The following is a 25,036-nucleotide window of genomic DNA, read 5'->3' as shown; positions in this document are numbered from 1 at the left end:
AAAAAAAAAAAAAAAAAAAGAAAGAAAGAAAAATGTATATATATAGAGATAAATTTTGTTTAGATAATGACAGGGAAAAATGATATGAGAGAAGATGGGAAGAGAGAAGATAAAACTTAAAATAAGAGAGAAAATAAAGAGCTTGTGTATGAGTTATTAAATTTTTTTTCAAAATTAATTTAATTTTAAAAAAAAATTTCAAAAATAATGTAAAAAAAAAACATGTTCAAAACTACTGTAATCCACGCTTATGGAGCGCGGACGCTGCTCACGTGGAGCAACGTCCGCGCTTCGTAAGCACGGACGCTGGTCCACGTAAGCAACGAAATATTTTAGCGACGGATTATATATAAAAACCGTCGCTAATTTGCGACGGATTTCTAAACCGTCGCTAAATTTGAATCAGCGACAGTTTTTTACCGTCACTAATTTTAGCGACGGTTTTAAACCGTCGTTGTAATGGAATCTGCGACGGTTCAAAAACCGTCGCTCATTCGAAATACCTACCTCTTCCCACGCTACCCATAATTGTATCAATAACGTGCACATGTACGCCGCGGATAATCTTGAACTTTCAACGGCTTGCAACTTTGCAGCGTGCAATATACGCTGCGAAAAGCCATTTTTGTTGTAGTGAAGACAGAAAAAAAACAAACAAGAAATTAATCAAGACTGGAATATCTCAATTGAATATTGTTCATTATCCTCAACATCATTCTGTGGTCGAATGTCATATACAAGATGCTGCGAGACCAACATTAAGCAAATTTGTAAAACTGTGTATGTTCGACCAAGACGGAGTCTTAAAATCCTGCTGACCAAACAAACCAAAGTCAGTCATCCCTGAATCACTGAAAAAACTAGGTTAAATAGTAGAAGTTCATGAAAAAACTTATTTTTTGATGAACTTATTATCTGTTTTTTTCTCTATCTTCACTACAACAAAAATGGCTTAAACAGATTAGCGACGGTTTTTGAACCGTCGCTAAAACATTCCGTCGTTTACGTGGACCAGGTCCGTGCTTACGAAGCGTGGACGCTGATCCACGTGAGCAGCGTCCGCGCTCCGTAAGCGCGGATTACAGTAGTTTTGAAAATGTTTTTTTTTACGTTATTTTTGAAAAAAATTTTTAAAATTAAATTATTTTTGAAAAAAACCCGAAGTTTTAAAAACCAATCCAAATCTTTAGGTTAAAACAAAGACAATTTTTGATAATTTATAGTTGTACAGTAGTCTTTAATGTTTGTATGTTAATGAATTCTATGAAGTTATTAAAAATCTATTGAAAATTTAAATATATCTATCTAGACTTTTATAGAGTTTTTAAATACAAAAATCTTGATTGAATACCATTTGAACCTAACTCAACTTCAAAAGCTAGCTCAAGGGGGGAGGATTGTCCAAGTCTATATATGCAACTCCCAAGTTATTTATCCAACCGATGTGGGACAACTAACACACCCTCCTCACGCCCAGGAATGAACATCTGGAGCGTGAAGTTTACAAATGACCCAAATATGAGCAGAACGGGTGGCCCAATTATGGACAATCCAACACATAACGGTGGAACATGAGCTCTGATATCATGTTAAGATTGAGACTTGAACCTAACTCAACCCCAAAAGCTATCTCAAGGGGAGAGGATTGTCCAAGTCCATATATACAACTTCCATGTTATTTATCTAACCGATGTAGAACAAATAACTGAAATTTTAAAATTACAAAAGTCAATCATTAAATCTCATACGATGAATACACCCAGCTGGATCTATTTCAATCCTTGTCATCTTTATCCACTACATTATAAATTCGAAGTCCAAAAAATATATAAAGCTAGTCAGTTGTATAAGTCACTTCCAAGATTTTTTTTAATTTTATATATTTTTTGTGCCACGGCACTCATATAAAATTTATTTATTTTCTTAAAAAAAGAGGGGAATTATAAAAGTCGCATCACCTCTGTTTGCGTTTTCAAAGAAGGAAAAGCGTTTTTAGCATAGACTCAAGTCTCCTTGATTGGCCACAGCAAGTTTAGAACATACATTGTTCCCTTTTGCAGCGACCGATTGCGGGTATAGAATTCAGAAAATAATTTTTTTTTAAAAAAATTCTCAACTTTTCCCTTCTTCTTCGTACCGGATGTCATCAGTTAATCATCACTGGAAATCCCAAATCAGTGGTTGAAATCCCTGACAAAGTTTTCGTGATCTGACGCAAAAAATATATTATCCAAGATGTAATTTTTCGAACTTGTCGTCTGATTTCTTTGTCTTGTTTTCCCCGATTGGTAGAATCAGAGCTGAACCCTTTAGTTGTTTTCGTTTTCTGTTTCGATTTTTTCTAAGGTCGCAAGAAGAAATAGCAGTGGAAGCAATAAAACATGCTTTGAAAGCGCTCAAGAAACGGCATTTACACGAAGAAGGGGCTCATTCTCCTGCTTTCAACGCTCTCTCTCGACCTATTCTTTCCCAGGTTGTCCCTGTTCCATACGAATTATTTTTAGGTTTGTGATTTTCAAGTTGATGCTTAGTTTGTATTTTTTTTTAAACAGAATTTAGCTTTCAGATTGTTTAAGTTACTTTGGTCTCAAATGCATTTTAGTAATGGTATATATTATTGTGTCTGAGATAATTTTGAAGATGTTTATAGGGTTCTGGTAATTTTATGCTTTAGAGAGGAACACTTTGTAGAGAAAATTTGAACGCATTTAGTTAACACAACCATCATTTCTAATCAAATTTATTGATCATTAGTGATAATAGATTGAAAGGTTAGTTGGTGCTGAAATATATACTTTTTATGGCAACATTACTCAAGCTTCGAAATTCAATAATTATATAGGGCACTTATCTATATAGTGGATTGTTTCACATGAGTGAAAGTATTTAGTGTATAGTATTATTTCATTCTCACTCTCGATAGTGATGACCGAGAAGGGATATTTAATTTAATAACTACAATTTTCAAGATATGATTTGACTAGATAAGGGAATTTGAGAACTATTACTCAATTCAGAAATACTTATTTAACGAAGATGGTTTTTGATGGGTATGGTTTGAAATAGCAAAATTAAATAAGCTGAATATATGTTTGGAACAGAGAAAATTTCAGAATTATAGTAAATAGTGAGGTTATCTTTGAAGGAGTACAAGAAAAAACAATACCGATGTCGGAAACATTTTATATATTTGGTTGCACTTTGAATTCAATCAGCCAAAAACCTTTATAAAAGACCCTTTTTTCATTAATGATTTGATGACTATCTATGTTAGTCCGAGTCGACGCCAGCACTCTTTGTCTATTTAATGCTTAGATTGCAAGTTAGGTTGTTGATTTAAAATTTCAGGTTTGTACGAGAAGATATCTCATCCTATGCTGTTTAGAATTTTTATATTTATTAATGAGTGTTGTTTTTTTACATAAATGGGCGAAACGAAACTCTTATTGCACTGGAGATTCATTCAAAATTTTAGGATGCATTTAAATTGTGATACTGATTTTGATGATTGTACTGATTTTATTGGTTAAGTTTGATGTTTTTGTACTTGAAAGAGACAGGAAGGAAATAAATGCATTTATGCATGTATAGTTTTTGTGATTTCTCAAAAATGAATTTTGGCTTAAGTTTGTGTTTTAATCTTAGGGCTCAGAGTGGAAAGAGAAAGCTGAGAATCTCGAGTTGGAGATCCACCAGTTTTACAAAGCTCAATCTCGGCTCTCAGAACAACTTGCCATTGAAGTGGCTGACTCCAGAACTACAAAATCCTTACTGCAGGAGAAGGAATCCTTGATATCTGATTTGCAAGGTGAAATTAGTCAATCAAGGTATGAAGTTCTCATTTCTCCTTCAATTTCTTTCGTTGGAATTCCAACGGGAATTCCAATGGATATAAGTATGGGCTGTGGGGTATTGGACTTATGAATTTATTGTATCTGTGTGTCAGCTTAACTCTTACTCATTTGCAGGGATGAATGCTCTCGTTTAGCTGATCTGTTAGAAGAAAAGACAAAAGCTCTAGAACTGTTGATAGATGAGCACCAGGATCTTAAAAAACAATATGAAGCAACCACTGTAAGAGCTGACAATGCTCAGGCAGAAAACAAGAAATTGATTGACCGTTGGATGTTGGAGAAAATGAAAGATGCTGAACGCCTTAATGAGGTAGTAAATTTTTTCTTGAAGCATGAAATCATCATTCATGTTAACGTAGAGAAGTATGATTTAGTTGACCGAGACAAGGACTGCCACTGTATTGTTTCATTGTCAGTTGGGATTCGATATCATGGTCCAGCTTTTAATATATAAAGTACTTATTTGGTTCAAATATATTTGTTTTCTTTCGTAGTGATTTTCCAGTAGGAAACATATGTTAAACAGGCGAGAGCCAGCTTATTACTGTGATGTATTTGCAACTTCTTGTGTTAGGCTAATGCCATTTATGAAGACATGCTGGGGCTTAAGGGTATTAGCATACAACAAATTGCCAATCAGCAAGTGGATGGTTTAGTTCGCCGCAGTGAAGAAGGCGCCGAATATTATGTTCAGTCAACCATTCCCACTATTTGCAAGCAAAGAATCCCAGCCCATGAAGGTGGATGTGCCTCAATATTATTCGAGTATAATTCCGATAAGTTGTTTAGTGGAGGGCAGGACAAATCTATTAAAATATGGGATACAAGTACAGGTTCTTTGAGTCGTACTCTTCGTGGTTGCCTTGGTTCCGTTCTTGATGTTTCAATCACCCAAGACAACAAATCTGTCATTGCGGCTAGCAGCGCAAATAATTTGTATGTATGGGACATAAGCTCTGGTCGAATAAGGCATACTCTCACTGGCCATGTAGACAAAGTTTGTGCTGTGGATGTGAACCGAATCTCTAACCGTAATGTTGTGAGTGCAGCTTATGATCGCACGATAAAAGTTTGGGATCTTCAGAAAGGCTACTGTGTCAATACCCTAATCTTTCACAGCAATTGCAATACTCTCTGCTTTGGCATGGATGGACGGACCATTTGTTCTGGTCATGTAGATGGAAATCTGCGCCTTTGGGATATTCAGGCCGGAAAACTTCTAAGTGAGGTTGCTGCACATTCTTCTGCAATTACATCTCTATCATTATCAAGAAATGGAAATGTTATCTTGTCTAGTGGAAGAGACAACTTGCATAACTTATTTGATATGCGTACTCTCGAAATCTGTACAACATTGAGAGGTAACGGGAATAGAGTAGCATCTAATTGGAGCAGATCATGTATCAGTCCTGATGAGGGCTATGTGGCTGCTGGATCTGTTGATGGGTCTGTACATATTTGGTCTGTAGCGAATGCGAAAATAGTTAGCACACTCAAGGAGCTTTCATCTCCCATATTATGCTGTTCATGGAGTAATCTCGGAAAAACTTTGGCTGTCTCCGACAGGAATGGTAACATATGCATATGGACTTAATAGTATTTTCCTACGAAATCGCTCGTGTTTGATGAAGTCAGCTCAACTTCAAAGTAAGCTTCCTAAAGTCATTTTTCCTTGGATGTGAATAAGATTATTTGTCATTATTAATTCTTGAGCAAAGATCTGTAGGTAGAAGGATGAAACTGTAAAGTAGCCTAAAGTGAAGTAGAGTATTGTATATATGGAAACTTCTCTTGTTAAAGATTGGTACTAGTACGAGCTTTGGCATTGATTGTTTATCATGAAGTTTGGTATCTTTGTAGCCACTTCCGTCATATAGTCAAGTATTGTTTATATATCATTCTTAATGTTGGCATTTCTTCATTTCTGCCTTGAGTATGTCACGTCACGTACTCAGAGCGTACTCAGAGCATATCTAAATCGACGTTGCTCAACAATAATCATCGTAAAACAATAAGTTTCGAACTAAATGCGGAAGCGCGTACAACCAAAATAACATAAATCTAATTGTAAATGCATGGACTTGAAATCGTCTTCTTCGCCATCTCCAAAATCTGGTTTGCTCCTCATCTTATTGATCATCGTTCTTATTTGAGAAAGGTCTGGGAAGGGAGTTAAGAGGTGAGTGTTTGGTTAAACATTTATATCTGAGAAGGGTCTGGGAAGGGAGTTAAGAGATGAGTGTTTGGTTAAACATTCAATAAATGAGAGTCGATCGAACACAACAAATAACAAAGTATATATACATATGTAAATTTTGAAAATGGCATGTTGTGAAGAAGGCAAAACATAGTGTGAACAAAACAGATTCGTATAATTTTGAAAGAAAAACGGAAGCTTGTCAGAACATAAACATATCTTCCTTTCATAATATTTCGAAAACGAAACAAAAACACATAATCACTAAAATTCCTCTAATTTCTTCATCTGTATGTCCTCTATATGTTAATTCTACATGGAATGAGACCATATAACGGTTATTCCGTGTCAGGATCATATAATGGTTATAATCTCACCATGTATGGGTTATATCATATTTCAGAATTCTTTTCCACTGAGATTTCGATTAATAACAATGTTTAAAAATCATACTTTCCATCAATTATCAGGTGAAGGTGTATCCAACAGAATCGATGGCATAATCAACAGAATAAACGTGGTCAAGAGTGCCTTAAATTTCAGAAACAGAATTATACGAAACAAAATGGAATGAACGGATCGAATAGAAATGAATCAGAGCATGTTCGAACGCTTAAAAACATACAGATCTTTTAAAACGAAAAGCCAACTTACAGATTCTTGTTCAACAAACATGTTGTTCGAGTTTTCTTCTCTTCCTCCTCGTTCAAAAAGGTTTTCCTCTCGCTTGAAAATTCTTTCCTCTCGCTTGAAAATTCCGAAGTGTTTTTTGTTGTTGTTGTGGTATGTCTTTCCTTCAGATTTTAGAGGGTGTTTATAGATGTCTTGGGGAGCTGAATGACCAGATTTTTAAGACCGTTAACTTCGATTTTTATGGCCATAATTAGCTGATAATGGTCGGTCAGCATGGCTATTACAAGGGCTGATAAAAGGTGGTTAATGTGGCTGTAACAAGCTCATTGAAGTTGATAACTGTTCAAAAATCGAATTTTTTATTGATGAACATGGGCTATAGTTTTTCAAGTTTCATGGGCTACAAATGTTCAAGTTTAGGTGAGTTTAGGTGTTAAAGAAAGAAGCTGAAAATTTTTTTGGTCTTGTATTGGTCGGTTCGAATTTCGGGTCTTCGCAGATTGGTTACCACCCCGACTGCATCAGAGTCAGAGAAATAGAGCTCCAAGCATATTCCTATCACTAAGGTCCCAAATATTTCAGGGATAAAATTATTGATTATTTCAGTATGTCTCATTTTACTCAAGTACAAAGTTCGAAACAAAGTCTATTCAGAAGATAGCGACTGCGGGTTGCAAAAATATGCGAGTTTTCTTTCGTCCAAATCGTCTTTTTCCGGAGATGTCTTTGTCTGTACTAGAAAAAACTACCAAGTATTTGCAGATAATGTTTTGCATGAGATTTTGTTAGATTTAATGGCAAGCCATGATCGGCTATTTTTAGTTTTTGAAATCAAGGTCTTATTTTTATGAGTCAACACTAGTTAGCTATTTTACTAAACTTCTTACACCATGTTTTGTGTTGCTGATAAGTTCAATTAACTGATAAGTTCAAGATAAATTAATAAAGAAAAAACTACTTTTTAGTACATTTTCGGTCAATTAAGTTTTCAAAGTTTGACTTTGCTATACTGATATTTTATTTTCAGATATTTTAGTCCAATTGCTAACATAACATATCATGTTATCATTTTTTGACATCACATCGATATTTTCAGATGTTATGTCATTAATTAGACGAAAATAGCGAATATCAAAAGTGTATCAAAACCAAAATTTGAAAATTTAATGAACTAAAACTAAAAAATTGAACGAATTAGTAGATAAAAAAATTTATTTTCCCATTATAAATTCCATGTTTTTGTTTAGTTGGCTCAATTAATCACAAGAAAATTACCCACACCTAATGAAAGAAGCCGACTACATCTTGGAGTACATGGTATGCCATTGAAGCATGCGATTTGGAGTTCTAAGGAAGAAGAAGCTGAACAAGTTAGTAGATCAGAATCTACAATATGATAAAAATAATCAAAAATTAAAGACAAAAACTTGTATGAGACGGTCTCACGGATCGTATTTTATGAGACGGATATCTTATTTGGGTCATCCATGAAAAAGTATTATTTTTTATGCTAAGAATATTACTTTTTATTGTGAATATCGATAGGGTTGACACGTCTCACAGATAAAGATTCGTGAGACCGTCTCACAAGAGACCTACTCAAAATTAAAAGTTAATGTATGAAAATCAAATTTTGAAAACTTTATAAATCAAAACTCAAAATCGAACAAGTTAACAGACTAAAAAAATTGTTTTCTTGATTATTTGTGAATGGAATTTATTTCCTAATATTATTTTTCCTTGTTGATATGATTTTGAATATTTAATTATGGTTTTGAGTTTCTAGATAAAGTGATAATTAATGTAATAATTATGCAAAGATTTTTGTGATATGGTATCTTTTGTTTAAAAAGAGTTTTTTTATAATAAAACTCCTACTTTCCATACTGTCTAGGTTTATTTGTTGATAAACCCTAGGGTTATAAATAAGAGATTCATCTCATGCAAAGGGTGGTGATTTACGCAGACGCACATACATACGCTTGCACCTTTGCACGCCATAAACTTTAGAGAAAACAATCTACAAGGTTGCTGCTGATCGAAGAGTGCTGAATCCACGTGTTGCCGTGATTGTTGGAGACATCTGCAGACAAAAATTGTGAAAGATTTGGCTGAAGATTTGTTTTTGTTGCTCCAGTTTTAGCATCGTGTTTTGCTTTCTTAAATATTGTTTTAGTGTGGTTATTTGTTTTAGGAAGCATTTGATTTTCTTGTGTTGAGGAAATTGATTTTTGATTAAAATCACTAGCGTTAGTTTTTTGTAAACTCGTCGGTTTTCTAGTGATTATTTTTGTCCTAAAGCACCGCATAAGTATTTATACTTGTGCAAAATTTATTTTGTTCCATTGTATTTACATAAAGTTAATTTATGTTACAAACTTTTATATTCCGCTGCATGTTGTCTGAAATATTGTAACATTTCACATAACACTTAATTCTGACAAACACAAATTTACGGTCATATAATGTCTTACATGTTTTACTGTTAAACAAAATATATCTCATATCTTACAAGAGGTATCAGATCCTACTATTGATATACTAAGTGCTGATCCTGATTATTTTGTTTAACAAGATCTTTTAGATGGGCTTGTCACTTGCAAACGTAGCACTTCGACCACCTGTCCTGGATGGATCCAACTACAGCCTATGGAAGGTCAAGATCAGAATATACATTAAATCCATAAATGATCGAGCGTGGAAACGCGTTGTCAGTGGTTGGAGTCCACCGAAAAGAATAGATGAAGATGGTGACCCGTTGATAAAGCCTGAGAATGAGTGACTGTTGAGGAAGTACAGATCTCGAACCGCAACTCGAAGGCCTTAAATGTCATTTCACCTCAGTCGATCTTAATATGTTCAGCCTAATTACAAACTGTGTATCGGCCAAGGATGCATGGGATATCTTCAGAAGCACTGTGGTCTGTGAAGGTTTTGAAAGTGTGAGGAGAACAAAGTTGAGATGCTTACATCAAAATTCGAGAATATGAGAATGGAAGAAAGCAAAACAATCATTGATTCTAATTAAGTAATAAATTATAATATGACAAGGAGATATATAAAAAAAAATTATATATGTAATAATAGAATAACATGGTAAGTATATAATAATATGAAATTTAATACTAACATATTTTATGGTTTTTTTAAACTAAAAATTGAAAGTAAAGAGTTTAATACATTATTTTGGAGAATTTATGTCAACAATTATGAATGTTAATATATTAATAATATCATAAAATATTAATCTCTTAGAAAAATTCAGATAATTTAACTATAATAAGAAATTTAAAGATTTTAGTACTATATATATTTTCAAAAAATTTATATATATCAGGAAAATGTATAAAATCAATAAACAAAATTTGGTAATATCTAAAACATCTACTAAGAATGTTTAAGATTTATAGCTTCAATTCCAAAATTAGCTCTCATAATACATAAATTTAAGACATAATTGTTAAACAATTAGTCCAGATTTTGTGGAGATCTGAAAGTTCAAAACTTCAGGAAATATTCAAAATCTAAACTCTATGAAGGCGTTAGACGTGTTGAAAATTAATATTTTAATATTAAATATTTGAATATTGAATGTTGAATATTTGAATGTTGAAAATTAGGTAAAATTAGGTGTTGAATATTGAAATTTGTGTGTGATGATGAAGGTAATGATGTAATTTATTTTTGGATTATTTGTAAAGATTTTCTATATATAGATCTCTCATTTGTGAAGAAAATCACAATTGAGTTGAGAGAAAAATATTATAAAGTGTGTAGTGTGATTATTTTGAGAGTTTGAGATTTTTACTTTTTACCGTAAATTTTTTCTTTTTCACAACACGAAGCTCTAAAAGTCCTCCATATTTTTCCAAGCTCCAAAACAGAAGAAAAAGGTAACAAAAGTAATAATATTTATTTTATTGTTTATTTATTTATTGTGTATATATTTAATATATAATATAATGTTATTATAAATAATAAAAATAAATTTTTCAAAAAACTTGTTATAAATCCTGGGAGGATGTTAAGACGACATCCCACACTCCCGGTAAGGGATACGACAAGTATAAAAGTCTATAAGGTTTTTAAACAAAATATCTTATGACACCTCATTATAATATTGTGATATGATATACATAATTATTTAAAACATTACTAATATTATATACACCATATTATTACCATAAAATTATACAAATACATACATTTATTTTCTTGTACACCAACGGTCATAAACGGTAACAAAACGGCTAGTTTTTGCCCTATAAATATGATCTCACAAACACATTCAATCACTCCAACTTTCTCTTCTTCTCTAAAATTATTCTTCATCAAATTTTTGAAGAAAAAAGAAGATGGCTTTCACAAAGTTATTTTTAATTATTTTGGTTATAATACTCACGAATCTTGTACTTATCGGAGAATATCCTCCTCATGTGTTTTCTTTATTTTTACGAATGCTTGTATTTGTTGTTTATCCATTACTTTGTATTGCAATATTCATTAACTAATAAAATGCATCATAATTTTTTTTAGTACCACCATGTCAAACTTGACAAAGCTCGAATTTGTTGCACTCGACATTATGGGGAAAAATTATATGCCATGGACTCTCGATGTAGAAATGCATCTTGAGTCATTGGGTCTAAGCGAGACTATTAAAGAAAATGGTATATCTTCATAACAAGAAAAAGCAAAAGCTCTAATATTTTTGCGCCGACATCTTGATGAAAGTTTCAAATTTGAATATCTCATCGAAAAAGATTACATGGCTCTGTGGAAAGGATTAAAAGAAAGATTTGAACATATAAGGGAAGTTATACTTCCGACCGCCCGTGATGAATGGAATATGTTGAGATTCCAAGATTTTAAGAAAGTAAGTGATTACAATTCGGCGATGTATCGAATAATCTCGCAATTAAAATTTTGTGGACATGAAGTTACAGAATCAGAAATGCTTGAAAAAGCTTTTTCCACGTTTCACGCATCAAATATAACTCTATAGCAACGATATAGAGTGCGTGGATTTGCGAGATGTTCTGAACTAATCGCCTGTCTCCTTGTGGCGGAAAAGAATAATGAGCTTTTAATGAGAAATCATCAGGCACGACCCACTGGTTCAACGGCATTTTCTGAAGTAAATGTCGTAAGCAAAAATGAATTTAAACCTAGAAACCAAAATCAAAGTTATAGACAAGATTTTGGTCGAAGACAAAATCGAGGTCGTGGTCGTGGACGTGGACGTGGACGTGAAAGTAGTCGTGGTCGTGGACGCGGCCGTGGTTTCGAAAATAATCGAGATAGTTAATCATATAACTCATCTCAAAAGAGCGTCCCAAACCATCCACTGAAAAGACATCATGATAATATGAGTGTAAATGAAAATCACTCAAAAAGATTTGAAAGTTCTTGTTTCAGATGTGGTACTCCAGGACATTGGTCCCGTATTTGTCGAGCCCCTGAGCACCTTTGTAAACTTTATAAAGAATCAATAAAGGGGAAAGAAAAGGATACCAACTTTACTGAACACTGTGAACCTTTGAGTGGTTCAACTCATTTTGATGCTGGAGATTTTCTGATTGATTTCTCGGACAATGATCAATTTTCTGGTGGAATAGATATGTAAAATATTTTATTTTTTCATGTACTCATATGATAATGTTTTATCGTGTGCTATATTTTTAAATATGTATTGTATTGTATTTTATTGTCAGTAATTTTATTGCATATTTTTTGAAGTTCAAATATGGAAAATGCTATGAACCAAGCTGAAGTTTGCATACTTGATAGTGGTACAACGCACACTATTCTCTGAGATAAAAGATATTTCTTGGAACTAAAACCAATAAAAATAATGGTGAATACAATATCAGGTCCTGTAGACTTGATTAAAGGATGTGGTAAAGCACAATTTTTGTTACCTAATGGTACAAAATTTTTGATCAATGATGCTTTATATTCACCACAATCGAAAAGAAATTTGTTGAGTTTTAATGATATATATTCCCATGGGTATGATACTCAAACAATGAATGAAGGGAATGAGAAATATATGTGTCTTACCACATATAAATCAGGAAAGAAATATGTGATTGAAAAACTACCAATGCTCCCTACTGGATTGCATTATACACATATACGTCCCATTGAATCAAACATGGTAATTGATAATTCTTCAATATTAACCAATTGGCATGATCGATTAGGACATCCTGGTTCAACAATGATGCGAAGAATTATAGAAAATACACATGGTCATCCATTGAAAGACCAGAAGATCTTTCAGAATAATAAGTTTCAATGTAAAGCATGTTCTCTTGGAAAACTTATTATAAGACCATCACCAGCCAAAATCCAAACTGAATCACCAATGTTTCTTGAACGTATTCAGGGTGATATTTGTGGACCAATCCATCCACCATGTGGACCATTCAGATACTTTATGGTATTGATTGATGCCTCCAGCAGATGGTCACATGTATGTTTATTGTCAACTCGAAATGTTGCATTTGCAAGATTACTTGCTCAAATAATAAAATTGAGGAATCAATTTCCCGATTATACAATCAAGAAAATTAGACTTGATAATGCTGGTGAATTTACTTCCCAGACTTTCAATGATTATTGTATGTCTATGGGAATCATTGTTGAGCATCCTGTTGCTCATGTACATACTCAAAATGGATTGGCTGAATCATTGATTAAACGTCTGCAAATGATTGCTAGACCAATGATTATGAAAACAAAGCTCCCTATTTCTATATGGGGACATGCAATTTTACATGCTGCTTCATTAATTCGCATCAGACCAAGTGCATATCATAAATACTCCCCATTGCAGCTTGCATTTGGTAAAGAACCAGACATTTCTCATCTGAGAATTTTTGGATGTATGGTGTATGTGCCTATTGCACCACCTCAACGAAAGAAAATGGGACCTCAAAGAAAGATTGGAATTTATATTGGTTATGATAGTCCATCGATCATTCGATATCTTGAACCACAGACAGGCGACGTGTTCACAGCACGTTTTGCTGATTGTCATTTTAATGAGGAAATCTTCCCAATGTTAGGGGGAGAACAGAAACATACCGAAAAAGAAATTACATGGTATGTATCATCATTGTTACATCTGGATCCAAGAACAAAACAATGTGAAAAAGATGTACAGCAAATTGTGCACTTGCAAAGAATAGCAAATCAAATACCAGATGCATTTGCAGACACAAAAGGGGTAACTAAATCATATATACATGCTGCAAATGCCCCTGCTCGAATTGAAATTCCGAAGAAACAAATTGAAGATAGTCATGATGTCATTAAACGCCTGAAGCGTGGAAGGCCAGTTGGTTCCAAGGATAAAAATCCTCGAAAAAGAAAATTCATAGAGAAACACAATGATCACAAAATAGAGAATGATGTTCCTGAAGAAACACATAATGATCACAAAATAGAGAATGATGTTCCTGAAGAAACACATGATGATGAAAATGTTTTGTCAGAACCACAAACTGACGAGAATCATGAAATCTCTATCAATTATATTAATACTGGAAAAATATGGAACCGAAAAGATATAGAAGAAATTGATGATATATTTTCTTATAATGTGGCAATCGACATCATAAATGATAATGAAGATCATGAACCAAAATCTTTTGGTGAATGTAAAAATCGGCAGGATTGGATAAAATGGAAAGATGCCATCCAGGTTGAATTGGATTCGCTAAATAAACGTAATGTTTTTGGACCTATAGTCCTTACACCTGAAGGTGTAAAACCTGTTGGATACAAATGGGTTTTTATTCGAAAGCGAAATGAGAAAAATGAAATAGTAAGATATAAAGCTCGACTTGTTGCACAAGGTTTTTCTCAAAGGCCTGGAATTGATTATGAAGAAACGTATTCTCCTGTGATGGATGCAATTACGTTTCGGTATTTGATTAGCTTGGCAGTATCTGAAAATTTAGAAATGCGTCTTATGGATGTTGTTACAGCCTACTTATATGGATCACTTGATAGTAATATATATATGAAAATCCCTGAAGGATTTAAGATGCCTGAAGCACAAAGTTCAAAACCCAGAGAATGTTATTCTGTGAAATTACTAAGATCATTATATGGGTTGAAGCAATCCGGCAGAATGTGGTATAATAGGCTAAGTGATCACTTGATGAAAAAGGGATATGTAAATAATTCAATATGCCCTTGTGTTTTCATTAAGAAAACAACATCCGGATGCGTAATTATTGCTGTATATGTTGATGATTTAAACATCATTGGAACAAATAAGGAAATTCAAGAAGTTGTGTCATACTTGAAAGAAGAATTTGAAATGAAGGATCTTGGAAAAACCAAGTATTGTCTGGGTTTACAAATTGAACAAAAAGAATGTGGAATATTTGTTCACCAGACAAATTATACAGAAAAGATCCTTAAACGTTTTAATATGGACAAATCAAATCCTTTAAGTACTCCAATGGTTGTTAGATCATTAAACATAGAAAAGGATCCATTCCGTCCATGTGAAGATGATGAAGATATTCTTGGTCCAGAAGTACCATATCTAAGTGCTATCGGTGCCCTTATGTATCTTACAAATTGTACAAGGCCTGATATATCTTTTGCCGTAAATTTATTGGCAAGATTTAGCACATATCCAACAAAGAGACATTGGAACGGAATTAAACATATATTCCGTTATCTACGAGGAACGACAGACTTGGGACTTTTGTATTCAAAAGATGCTAATCCAAGTATAATTGGTTATGCCGATGCTGGATACTTATCTGATCCACACAAAGCACGTTCTCAAACTGGATATGTATTTACTCGTGGAGGCACTGCAATTTCTTGGCGTTCACAGAAACAAACACTTGTAACAACTTCATCAAATCATGCCGAGATTATTGCACTACATGAAGCAAGCCGTGAATGTGTGTGGTTAAAATCAATGACTCAACATATCCAAATCTCATGCGGATTATCATTCGACGAGAAGCCTGTGATACTATATGAAGATAATGCTGCATGTGTTGCTCAAATGAAAGAAGGATACATAAAAAGCGACAGAACTAAACATATTCCTCCTAAGTTCTTCGCATTCACCAAGGAGCTTGAGAAGAATAAATATATTGATGTTCGTCACATTCAATCAAGTGAAAACTCATCAGATCTCTTCACAAAGGCACTTCCTACGACAATATTCAGAAAGCACATATATAATATTGGGATGCGCAATCTACGAAATTTGTGAAGAACTGTTCGTGTCAACATGAGGGGGAGTTTACGTGACTGCACTCTTTTTCCCTTACTATGGTTTTTATCCCAATGGTTTTTTCCTAGTAAGGTTTTTAACGAGGCAGTATAAAAACACGTAATGAAGACAATCATTATGATCATCATCACAAGGGGGAGTGTTGAAAATTAATATTTTAATATTGAATATTTGAATATTGAATGTTGAATATTTGAATGTTGAAAATTAGATAAAATTAGGTGTTGAATATTGAAATTTTTGTGTGATGATGAAGCTAATGATGTAATTTATTTTTGGATTATTTGTAAAGATTTTCTATAAATAGATCTCTCATTTGTGAAGAAAATCACAATTGAGTTGAGAGAAAAATATTATAAAGTATGTAGTGTGATAATTTTGAGAGTTTGAGATTTTTACTTTTTACCGTAAATGTTTACTTTTTCACAACAAGACGAGCATATTTCAGAATATTTATTTTTTTGCACAAATGGTTCTGCGGATGGTTGCTTTGCTGTCTGATTTATCGATGAATACTGCTTGTTCCTTAAACTAAACAAAAGTCGATGAGTTTCATGCCAATAGATAGGTCATGACAATTCAGTAACTCGAGTCTTCAAATCTGCATTCTCTGCCCTCAACTCTTGTATCTCAACACATGAGCTACTTGGACGAACTCGTCCTGTAGAAGCAGACGTCGCATGAGGAAAGGCAACTTTTGCTTGGGAGCCAAGTCCATAAATGCATCTTTTCTTCATCCCTCCAACAACCTCATAATATATGTCGTTTATGGCATCCTGTGATGGAGTATGTGGCTCCTCCCCCTCTGTAGTAGCTTGAGATATCTCAGAAATTCTTGTGGTCATGTTATCCTATGTCAAAGAAAAAAAGTTCAGCAAGTAAAATTAAATCCAACATAAAAAAGATGAGTTTTTAACACTCAAGCATTGAAAATGGTGGAACTATATTATTTACTAATAACTTTTTAATACTTACATCTATAGCTTGAGATCGTGCATCGACAAATGTTCCATCCTTGTGACGATGTGTAATTCGAAACACCTCCCAACAATCAATTTTTCGCTTTAAATCCGCTTCCTGCACAAACAAGTTCAAATATGCTAAGTCTGTAATATTAACGAATGAAATATATTATTTGAAACTCACCAATTTCAAAGTATGCTCAATTATAGAGCGTGATCCGGCCGTGTGCTTAGTAACTCCAGTGCCTGTGCCAGCCAACTCACTATTTCTGTTATTTGTAGCTATCTCTGATTTTTTTTTTCCATTTTACCCCGCTCCAAACAATCTGCCATGCAGCCCATATATTAATAGGAACTTGTGTTGGCGGATGAATCTTTTTTCTCCATTTGTGCAATAGTTTTTTGTATAGTTGTTGACAATACAAATTCCATGTTGACTTAAATTGTTCCTCTTTCCCAGATTGCCATGTATATATCTTCTGCAATGTTTAAACCAACATAAACAAAAAAATAATAATTATTGTTTCTATTATTATTATTAGTATTTAACTTCTTACCAAAAACTCTTTTTATTAAAAATCTTTTCCATCTTCATCTAAATGTCCCCATGTATGGCCAGATGCATACTGTCGTAGTTTGAACTTAGAAGTGATATATGCAGAAACCCTATGTCCATGAGGAACAAAACTGCAATGAAAAATTCATCAATATTTAAAACAGGAAAAAAAATGAAAATTGATTGAATATTATAAAATTTAAAGATAATAAAATACTTATTACTTATTAAAAAAAATACTTACTTATTACCCACTACTCTGAGCTCAATTCGATCACCAACTTCTTCTTCTGCAATGTCAACCATGATGATGTCTGCAAAATCAAATCGTAACACAAACAACTTTGAAATATTACTCAATCACATAAAAAATATATATATCATGGCCTTTTAATATGAAAGTTGTTAGATATCATAGTTCTCAATCATACAATTCAATCTTCATCATAATCTGTATCATAATCATAATTCATTTCCCAGTTATCATGGTCTGACTCTATTACTACATCAATCTCATCATCGGTAGACATCTCTTCATCATCTAATTCCTCGTAAGCAACATTTACATCGACAAGTAACTGTGATGTAGTTTGAACTTGTGAATCAATTGAATGTCCCCCCGCTTCCTCATTCTGAAAGGCATCGTGGTCCTCATGTATGAGGGAAGTTGGCATTTCTATGGTTGATCGAGCCTTCATTTTACAAATTGCCATCCATTCACTAGGTCCTCTTCTTATCGTTGGATATTTAGCGTAGAATACTTGACCCGCTTGTACCGCAAAAATGAAAGGTTCAAATTTATTGAATCTTCTGTTTGCATTGACTTCAACTAACTTGTAGTTAGAATGTACTCTCGTACCAATCCTGGGCGTCGGATCACACCATGAACATTTGAATAATACTATCCTCTTTATAGGTAAAGCTGGATATTCCACCTCGATGATTTCATCAAGCATACCATAGTAATCAAGTTCAGCAGTTAAGTTGCTAGATCCTTTCACACAAACACCTGAATTACTAGTCAATGTCGTTGAATTACGCAGTGCCACATGGAATTTAAAACCATTAACGTAGTAACCCGAGTACACTCTCGTGTTACGAAGAGGTCCGCTCGCAAAATCCTTTATCATTTCATCATGTACATTTGAGTTTGGATCCTTCACCTGGAAAGTAAGATCTCACACAAAGTAAATAAGCTTAACATAAACCAACAAAATTGTATTACATCAACACTTACATGGCTTTCAAACCATGATGCAAAATTTGTATCCAACTGTTTGTCCTCTTCATCAGGTCGAATTGCTGGATTTTCTTTTCGCAATTCTTGTTCGTACATACTACAAATGAAAATTTTAAGCAACAATGATACTTCAAAAAAAATATATAAAAATAAATATTTTATGAAGTAAAATCTAACTCACCTTATGAAAGGTTTCACCTCATCACAGTTGAGGAGAATGTATGTCCTTGCTGCATGGTATTCTCTGTCATCTAACCATCTAAAAATATATGAACCAATCGGTCTACCAGGGAATTTGAAAATCGAAAAGAGGTTTGTGTCTATCTGTCGAGCATCATCAGAATTTCGGGAAAACTTACGATGTCTAGTCTTGACACTGTCAGCAAAATAATATGCACAGAAAGAAGATGTTTCTTCAACCAAATAAGCATTACATATTGACCCCTCAACCTTTGCTTTATTACGAATATTATTTTTTAGCCTCCTCAGAAAACGTTCAAATGGGTACATCCATCTATACTGAACAGGACCAGCTAGTCGTGCCTCATAAGCTAAATGAATTGGAAGATGCTCCATTGAATCAAAAAAGCTCGGTGGAAATATGCGCTCAAGTTTACAAAGTACAAGAGGAATGATGGTCTCTAAGCGAACCATGTCAGCTGTTGTAATGACCCTCGACGTCAAATCTCTGAAGAACATACTCAATTCAGTAAGTGCCTGCCAAACATTATTGGGAAGTAGATCATGGAAGGCTATTGGAATAAGTCTTTGCATGAATACATGACAATCATGACTCTTCATTCCAAATATTTTCAATTTGTTCATATCCACACATCGAGACATATTTGAGGCATATCCATCAGAGAATTTGATGTCTTTCAACCAACTACACAATGCTTGCTTGCTTTCTTTTTTCAATGTGTAACAAGCCTTTGGAAATTTTTTGGATGTTTCATCCTGGTGCAACTCTGGTTTGCAACACCATTCTTTCAATTCCTCACGGGACTTTGATGTGTCTTTCGTTCTTCCCGAAACATTCATCACAGTATTGAAAATATTATCAAAAAAATTCTTTTCAACATGCATCACGTCCAAATTATGTCTAATAAGCAGATCCTTCCAATATGGCAATTCCCAGAATATTCTCTTTTTCCTCCAACCACATTTGCACATCTTTACAATTTCTTTATTTAATTCATCAGAACCAATTTCAGTTACTAATACCAACTCATAGCTCTCTATTTCCTCAATGATTTCCTCTCCTGACTTAATTTGTGGTGGATGTTTTGTCACCTCCCGATTCTTTGCGAAAGATTTCTTATTTCTTCTAAAAGGATGGTCATGAGATAAAAACTTACGATGGTTATCAAACCAGGATGTCTTTCCACTTCGAGGTAATGTAAATGCATCAGACTCGTCCATGCAATGTGGACATGCTAACTTACCAGCCGTGCTCCATCCTGACAACATTGAGTATGCGGGAAAATCACTAATTGTCCATAACAATGCCGCGTGCAATTTAAAATTGGTTTTACTTACAATATCATAAGTCTCTACCCCTATACTCCATAGGTCCTTAAGCTCAGCAATCAAAGGTTGCATAAAGACATCTATCTTCTCTTTCGGGTTCTTTGGACCTGGTACAAGCACAGTAAGAAACATGTATTGGTCTTTCATGCACATCCAAGGGGGTAAGTTATATGGCGTTAATATGATTGGCCATGAAGAATATTGCTTTCCTGATTGACCAAATGGCTGGAATCCATCGGCTGAAAGTCCCAACCTCACATTACGTGATTCCTTTGCAAAAGAAGGATATTTCTCATCTAAGTGCTTCCATGCAACAGAGTCAGATGGATGACACATTGCATCTCCTCCATGCACATGCTCATGATGCCACCTCATGTGTTTTGCTGTTGTAGTAGATGCATACAACCGCTGCAGTCTTCGAGTTAATGGAAAGTAATACATAATTTTAAAAGATATGTCTTTTTTATTCTTCCTTGTTCCACGCTTTTGCGGTCTATAACGAGGGTGACCGCACATCTTACATTTAGTTAGTTCAATATCATCTTTCCAAAAAATCATGCAATTGTTAATGCAACAATCAATCTTTTCCACTGGCAAACCTAAACCCTTAACTAATTTCTTCGTATTGTAAAAATTGTCGGTCATTATGTTATCGGTTGGTAGCAACTCTGATATCAACTGACATAAATCATCATAACATCGTTCCGAGAAATGGTGCTCAGCCTTGATGTTCAATAGTCTCGCAACAGCTGACAATTGGGAATGACCAGAAGGAATGCCCTCCCAAACTTCTCTTTCACTGGCCTGTAGCATTTCATACAATTTTTTTGCAGCGGGTGTTGGTATCTCATCAACATCTGAATGATGAAAGGCATTCATCGCATCCTGAATCATTGACTGCATTGCATTTTCATTGGGTGGGTCTTCTTGAGCAATGGGAGATGAAGATGGGAGATTGGAATGTCCGATTGGATCGGTAATATAAGGCTCCCCATGAACATACCAATTGTAATAATTTGGAATAAAACCATACTTTCCTAGATGTACTTTAACAGTATCCTCATCGTGAAAAATAGTATTTCTGCATTTACGTTGAGCACATGGACAGCGTAACTTGTCACCACTCATACATTCAGGATGACTTTTAGCAAAGTTCACAAAATCCTCAACCCCATTCATATATTCTTCTGTAATAAATCCATTATCTAACCTAGCATACATCCAAGCTTTATTTATATTCATTTTCGAAACAACCACCGTAACCTAACATATAAATTAAAATTCAATAAATAAATTTATTGGAAAATAGGAATGGAATGAGGCATTCTAAAAAGAAACAAGCCATTTTAAATAAGAAATATGTAACTCATAATTCAAATGATTACTAACACTTTACACTCCATCACAAAGGAAAACAATTTGAAAATTTAAACAGTCAACTATTACACTAACATAAATGAAAACTCAAGGAATTTCAAAACTTCAAGGTCAAATATCAGAAGATGAATGCCAAGTATTCTCAAAAATTCTTAGTCATTGAGGAAAATAATCAAACACCTACAATGCACTAAGTGAGCTGTACGATTCTAAAACTAATGTTGAACATAAACAGCCTCAAAATGAAAAAAAACCACCACAACAAGCTCAACCACACTACAATATCCTAACAAAATGAACGAAGGAAAACATAAACACGCAAATATCAAACACTAGAATGGTCCCCTGTCAAAACCAGAACCCATGTGCTATATTAGTGAATGGCAGAAGAATCAATACTTAGAAACACTAAAACAACTACTCCTTCACGTAATAGAGTCCATATAAATCAGAATAGAAGAGACGATATGTAAAAATTCGTTAACTTAAAATTGCTATTAAAAAATTGGACGGGTTCATTATTTTACTTTAGTAGCTATGGAAGACACCTTGTATCGGCGGCAACAGTAGGCGGCAACAAGCGGCGATGGTGTTGGAAGAATTGAAAGCGCAAGTTTTTTAGGTTTTGAGAGGACTGGAGCGAGAGGAACGCGGGGAGTTTAAAGATATTTGGGTTTTATTAGAGACCACTTTAATATTTCAGTCTGAAATTAGAGATCGAAAAAAAAATCGGTCTCAACTTAGAGACCTAAATAAAAATTCGGTCTCCAATTTGTGAGTAGAATAAAAAATCGAGATAAAAAAATAATATTAAATAAAATACGTGACGAAAATATATGTAGCGACCGAGATTACAAACTTCGGTCTCAAATTAGAGACCGAAATAAATGTCGGTCTCGAATTCGGTTACAAATCTCCGTTTCTCTTGTAGGATCATACGACAACAGAAACTGTGCAGTAAACAAAGAAAGAAAGAAAGACAAGAAATCAAGCAAACTGAAACTACATATGAAATGTATAACGATTAACTGAAGAACACGAGGACACTGGAAAGGAAACATCTCTAAACAAAGGTACAAGCAAATTAGAACAATGGAAAAACAAACTCAACAATAGAAACATGTATCAATCACCCCAAATGACCTTCGAAACAAATTCTTGCACTCCACCCCATGATAATCATTTTAAAATCCCAATCAATAACTTATGGAGTTTTTGGCACTTCTGGCACTGTCAGTTTAGGTAATTCAGGTTTCGGCAACGTAGGAAACTCGGGTTTTGGCAATGTGGGAAGCTCTGGTTTTGGCAAAGTTGGCAGCTCAGGCTTTGTGAGTGCAGGAAGCTCGAGCTTTGGTAACGTGGGAAGCTCAGGTTTTGACAAAGTTGATAGCTCTGGCTTTGGGAGTGCGGGAAGCTCAGGCTTTGACAGTGTCGGAAGCTCAGGTTTTTGTAGATTTGGAAGCTCAGGTTTTGGCAAAGTTGGCAGTTCAGTCTTCGGGAGCGTAGGAAGCTCAGGTTTCGGCAAGGTAGGAAGCTCCGGTTTTGGCAAAGTTGGCAACTCGGTCTTTGAGAATGACGGAAGCTCAGGGTTGTGCAATGTAGGAAGCTCGGGTTTCGGCAATGTAGGAAGCTCGGGTTTTGGTAAAGTTGGCAGCTCTGGCTTTGGGAGTATTGGAACCTCAGGCTTTGGCAGTGTAGGAAGCTCGGGTTTTGGCAAATATGGCAGCTCCGGCTTAGGAAGACTCGGAATCTCAGGTTTTGGCAAAGTGGGCAACTCAGGCTTTGGAACTTCAGCCAAATTTGTTTCCAGGAGGTGCCGTGCCTCTGCTTGAATCCTGTTACTGCTTATCGAAGATAAAGCAATAAGCAACATAAAGAAAACAGTATGATCATTGCTATAAGCCATTGTTTTCAGCAGAAGACAGATTGATAATTCAATATATTTTTGAGCAAATTTCTCTTTGACACGATGATGCATGAAAAAGTACATGCATCAGTTTATATAGAGATGGGATGTGCAGAACATGAGCTCTCTTGGCCTGGTTGGCAGGAAAAATACAGGTTAGTTCAACTTCTTTATTGATAATGCCAATTATGAATCGGCTAACTCAAATCACAATTTTCTAGTTGGACACCTACAATGATGATTCAAACTGGTGGTAGGTGATGATATATATATATACTAGTGTTCAACTCGAGTTTCTTAAAAGTCCGGATTTTATTGACTAAAATTTTGAAAGTACTTAAAATAAACTCTTGTAAACAATACTTTGACTTTGTTTTTAGAATTATATATCACGGATAATTACTTTTATATCAGAACCTATCTTTTGGAGACTAACATTGATGATTATTAATTTCTTGTTAAATAAGATTTTAAAATAATAAATAAATCAACATATGTAATGATATACACATTCAGATAAGATTTTATGGTAAATTTCAAATAAAATCAAATAAACTCATACAATAAATATTAAATACAAATTTTAAACTATTGGTATGATTTTTGCCATTAAAATTTGAAATATAACCAAAGAAATAAATTTTCTTAAAAAATGTTATTTTTGTATTTGTTGAACTAGTTAGTTTGATTTCAAAATAATTAAATAAAGATATTAAAATATCATATGTAAAGCTCTAATACTTTTACAAATGTTAATTAATTATCATTATACTTATATTTATTACAAGGATTATGTCGTATATTGTTTTTATAATAGAAAATAATTTCGATGTCTTTTAATTGCTCATTACATTATAAATTTTCATATAGATAGTTATTATCTCACTCGAAAAGAAAAAAATAGATGTGAATATATAATATTTTTACAATCAAATAATTTTCTTATACATTAATTAATGAAGAATTATTTAAAATATATATATAATTTATATTTTTCACCAGACTTTCATATACGAATCATTTTTTATTTGCTTAGTTCTTATTTACATATATATATATTGGACACTTCAAAATATTTGTGTGTGTGTGTGTGTGTGTGTGTATATATATTTGAAAAATTATAAATCAAAAGATCTCATACTATCAAATTTTGTGTATTGAATTTATAGATTTGTCTGATAGATAATTTTTTTTAAATTGCTACTATGATCTAATTTTTAATATCAAATAAAATAGCCATACAAATGTGAGATAGTGAAGCTAATTTTTTAACAATTATGCCTTAAATTCATATATTATGAGAGTTGATTTTGAAACTGAAACTAATAAAATATTTTAGTTCTGCTTTTGGTTCTCATTTTCTTGAGAACCAAGGTCAGGTTCCTGTAGACCTTTAATATCTAAATCTTAAACAATAATAGATGTTTCAAATTAAACCAAATTTTGTGTATCGAATTTACAAATTTGTTTGATATATAATTTTTTTAGAAAAAGTGCTACTAAA

The 25,036-nt window shown here is 33.7% G+C and overlaps 2 protein-coding genes across 6 annotated transcripts; one reads left to right on the top strand and one right to left on the bottom strand.

The window, feature by feature from the left end:
- The first annotated feature begins 2,011 nt into the window (after positions 1-2,011).
- On the top strand, positions 2,012-5,775 carry LOC140975455 (autophagy-related protein 16-like). Its single transcript, XM_073439180.1, has 5 exons — positions 2,012-2,237; positions 2,347-2,473; positions 3,646-3,827; positions 3,969-4,164; positions 4,429-5,775. Coding segments are annotated over exons 1-5 (1,527 nt in total). The 5' UTR covers positions 2,012-2,235; the 3' UTR covers positions 5,449-5,775.
- A 10,771-nt stretch (positions 5,776-16,546) lies between these two features.
- On the bottom strand, positions 16,547-21,510 carry LOC140975454 (uncharacterized). 5 transcript variants are annotated; one of them, XM_073439177.1, is made up of 8 exons: positions 18,901-21,510; positions 18,717-18,816; positions 18,519-18,642; positions 17,724-17,793; positions 17,481-17,610; positions 17,108-17,402; positions 16,937-17,038; positions 16,547-16,812 (listed from the first exon to the last, which is right to left on the bottom strand). In XM_073439177.1, exons 1-5 carry the CDS (start codon positions 21,489-21,491, stop codon positions 17,496-17,498), a joined length of 3,000 nt encoding a protein of 999 aa, XP_073295278.1. In that variant the 5' UTR covers positions 21,492-21,510; the 3' UTR covers positions 16,547-16,812; positions 16,937-17,038; positions 17,108-17,402; positions 17,481-17,495. The 5 variants fall into 5 exon arrangements, with proteins under 5 accessions (XP_073295278.1, XP_073295276.1, XP_073295277.1 ...); XM_073439175.1 differs by lacking the exons at positions 16,547-16,812; positions 16,937-17,038; positions 17,108-17,402 and having other exon boundaries at positions 17,533-17,610; positions 17,724-18,642; XM_073439176.1 differs by lacking the exons at positions 16,547-16,812; positions 16,937-17,038; positions 17,108-17,402 and having other exon boundaries at positions 17,589-17,610; positions 17,731-18,642.
- Between the last annotated feature and the right edge of the window lie 3,526 nt (positions 21,511-25,036).

This window comes from Primulina huaijiensis, chromosome 4 (genome assembly GCF_012295235.1).
Source record: "Primulina huaijiensis isolate GDHJ02 chromosome 4, ASM1229523v2, whole genome shotgun sequence".
Classification (NCBI taxonomy): Eukaryota; Viridiplantae; Streptophyta; class Magnoliopsida; order Lamiales; family Gesneriaceae; genus Primulina; species Primulina huaijiensis.
The sequence above is the reverse complement of the archived record's forward strand: the minus strand, read 5'-3'. Positions and strand labels throughout refer to the sequence as shown.

Excerpts from the sequence above, each read along its gene's own strand:
- LOC140975454 (XM_073439175.1), bottom strand. The coding sequence starts at position 21,491 with ATGAATATAAATAAAGCTTGGATGTATGCTAGGTTAGATAATGGATTT. Across the intron at positions 18,817-18,900 it reads GAGGTGAAACCTTTCATAAG|TATGTACGAACAAGAATTGC; the intron begins GTGAGTTAGATT and ends TTTCATTTGTAG. Across the intron at positions 18,643-18,716 it reads CATCATGGTTTGAAAGCCAT|GTGAAGGATCCAAACTCAAA; the intron begins GTAAGTGTTGAT and ends CTTACTTTCCAG.
- LOC140975455 (XM_073439180.1), top strand. Across the intron at positions 3,828-3,968 it reads GGTGAAATTAGTCAATCAAG|GGATGAATGCTCTCGTTTAG; the intron begins GTATGAAGTTCT and ends ACTCATTTGCAG. Across the intron at positions 4,165-4,428 it reads ATGCTGAACGCCTTAATGAG|GCTAATGCCATTTATGAAGA; the intron begins GTAGTAAATTTT and ends TTCTTGTGTTAG.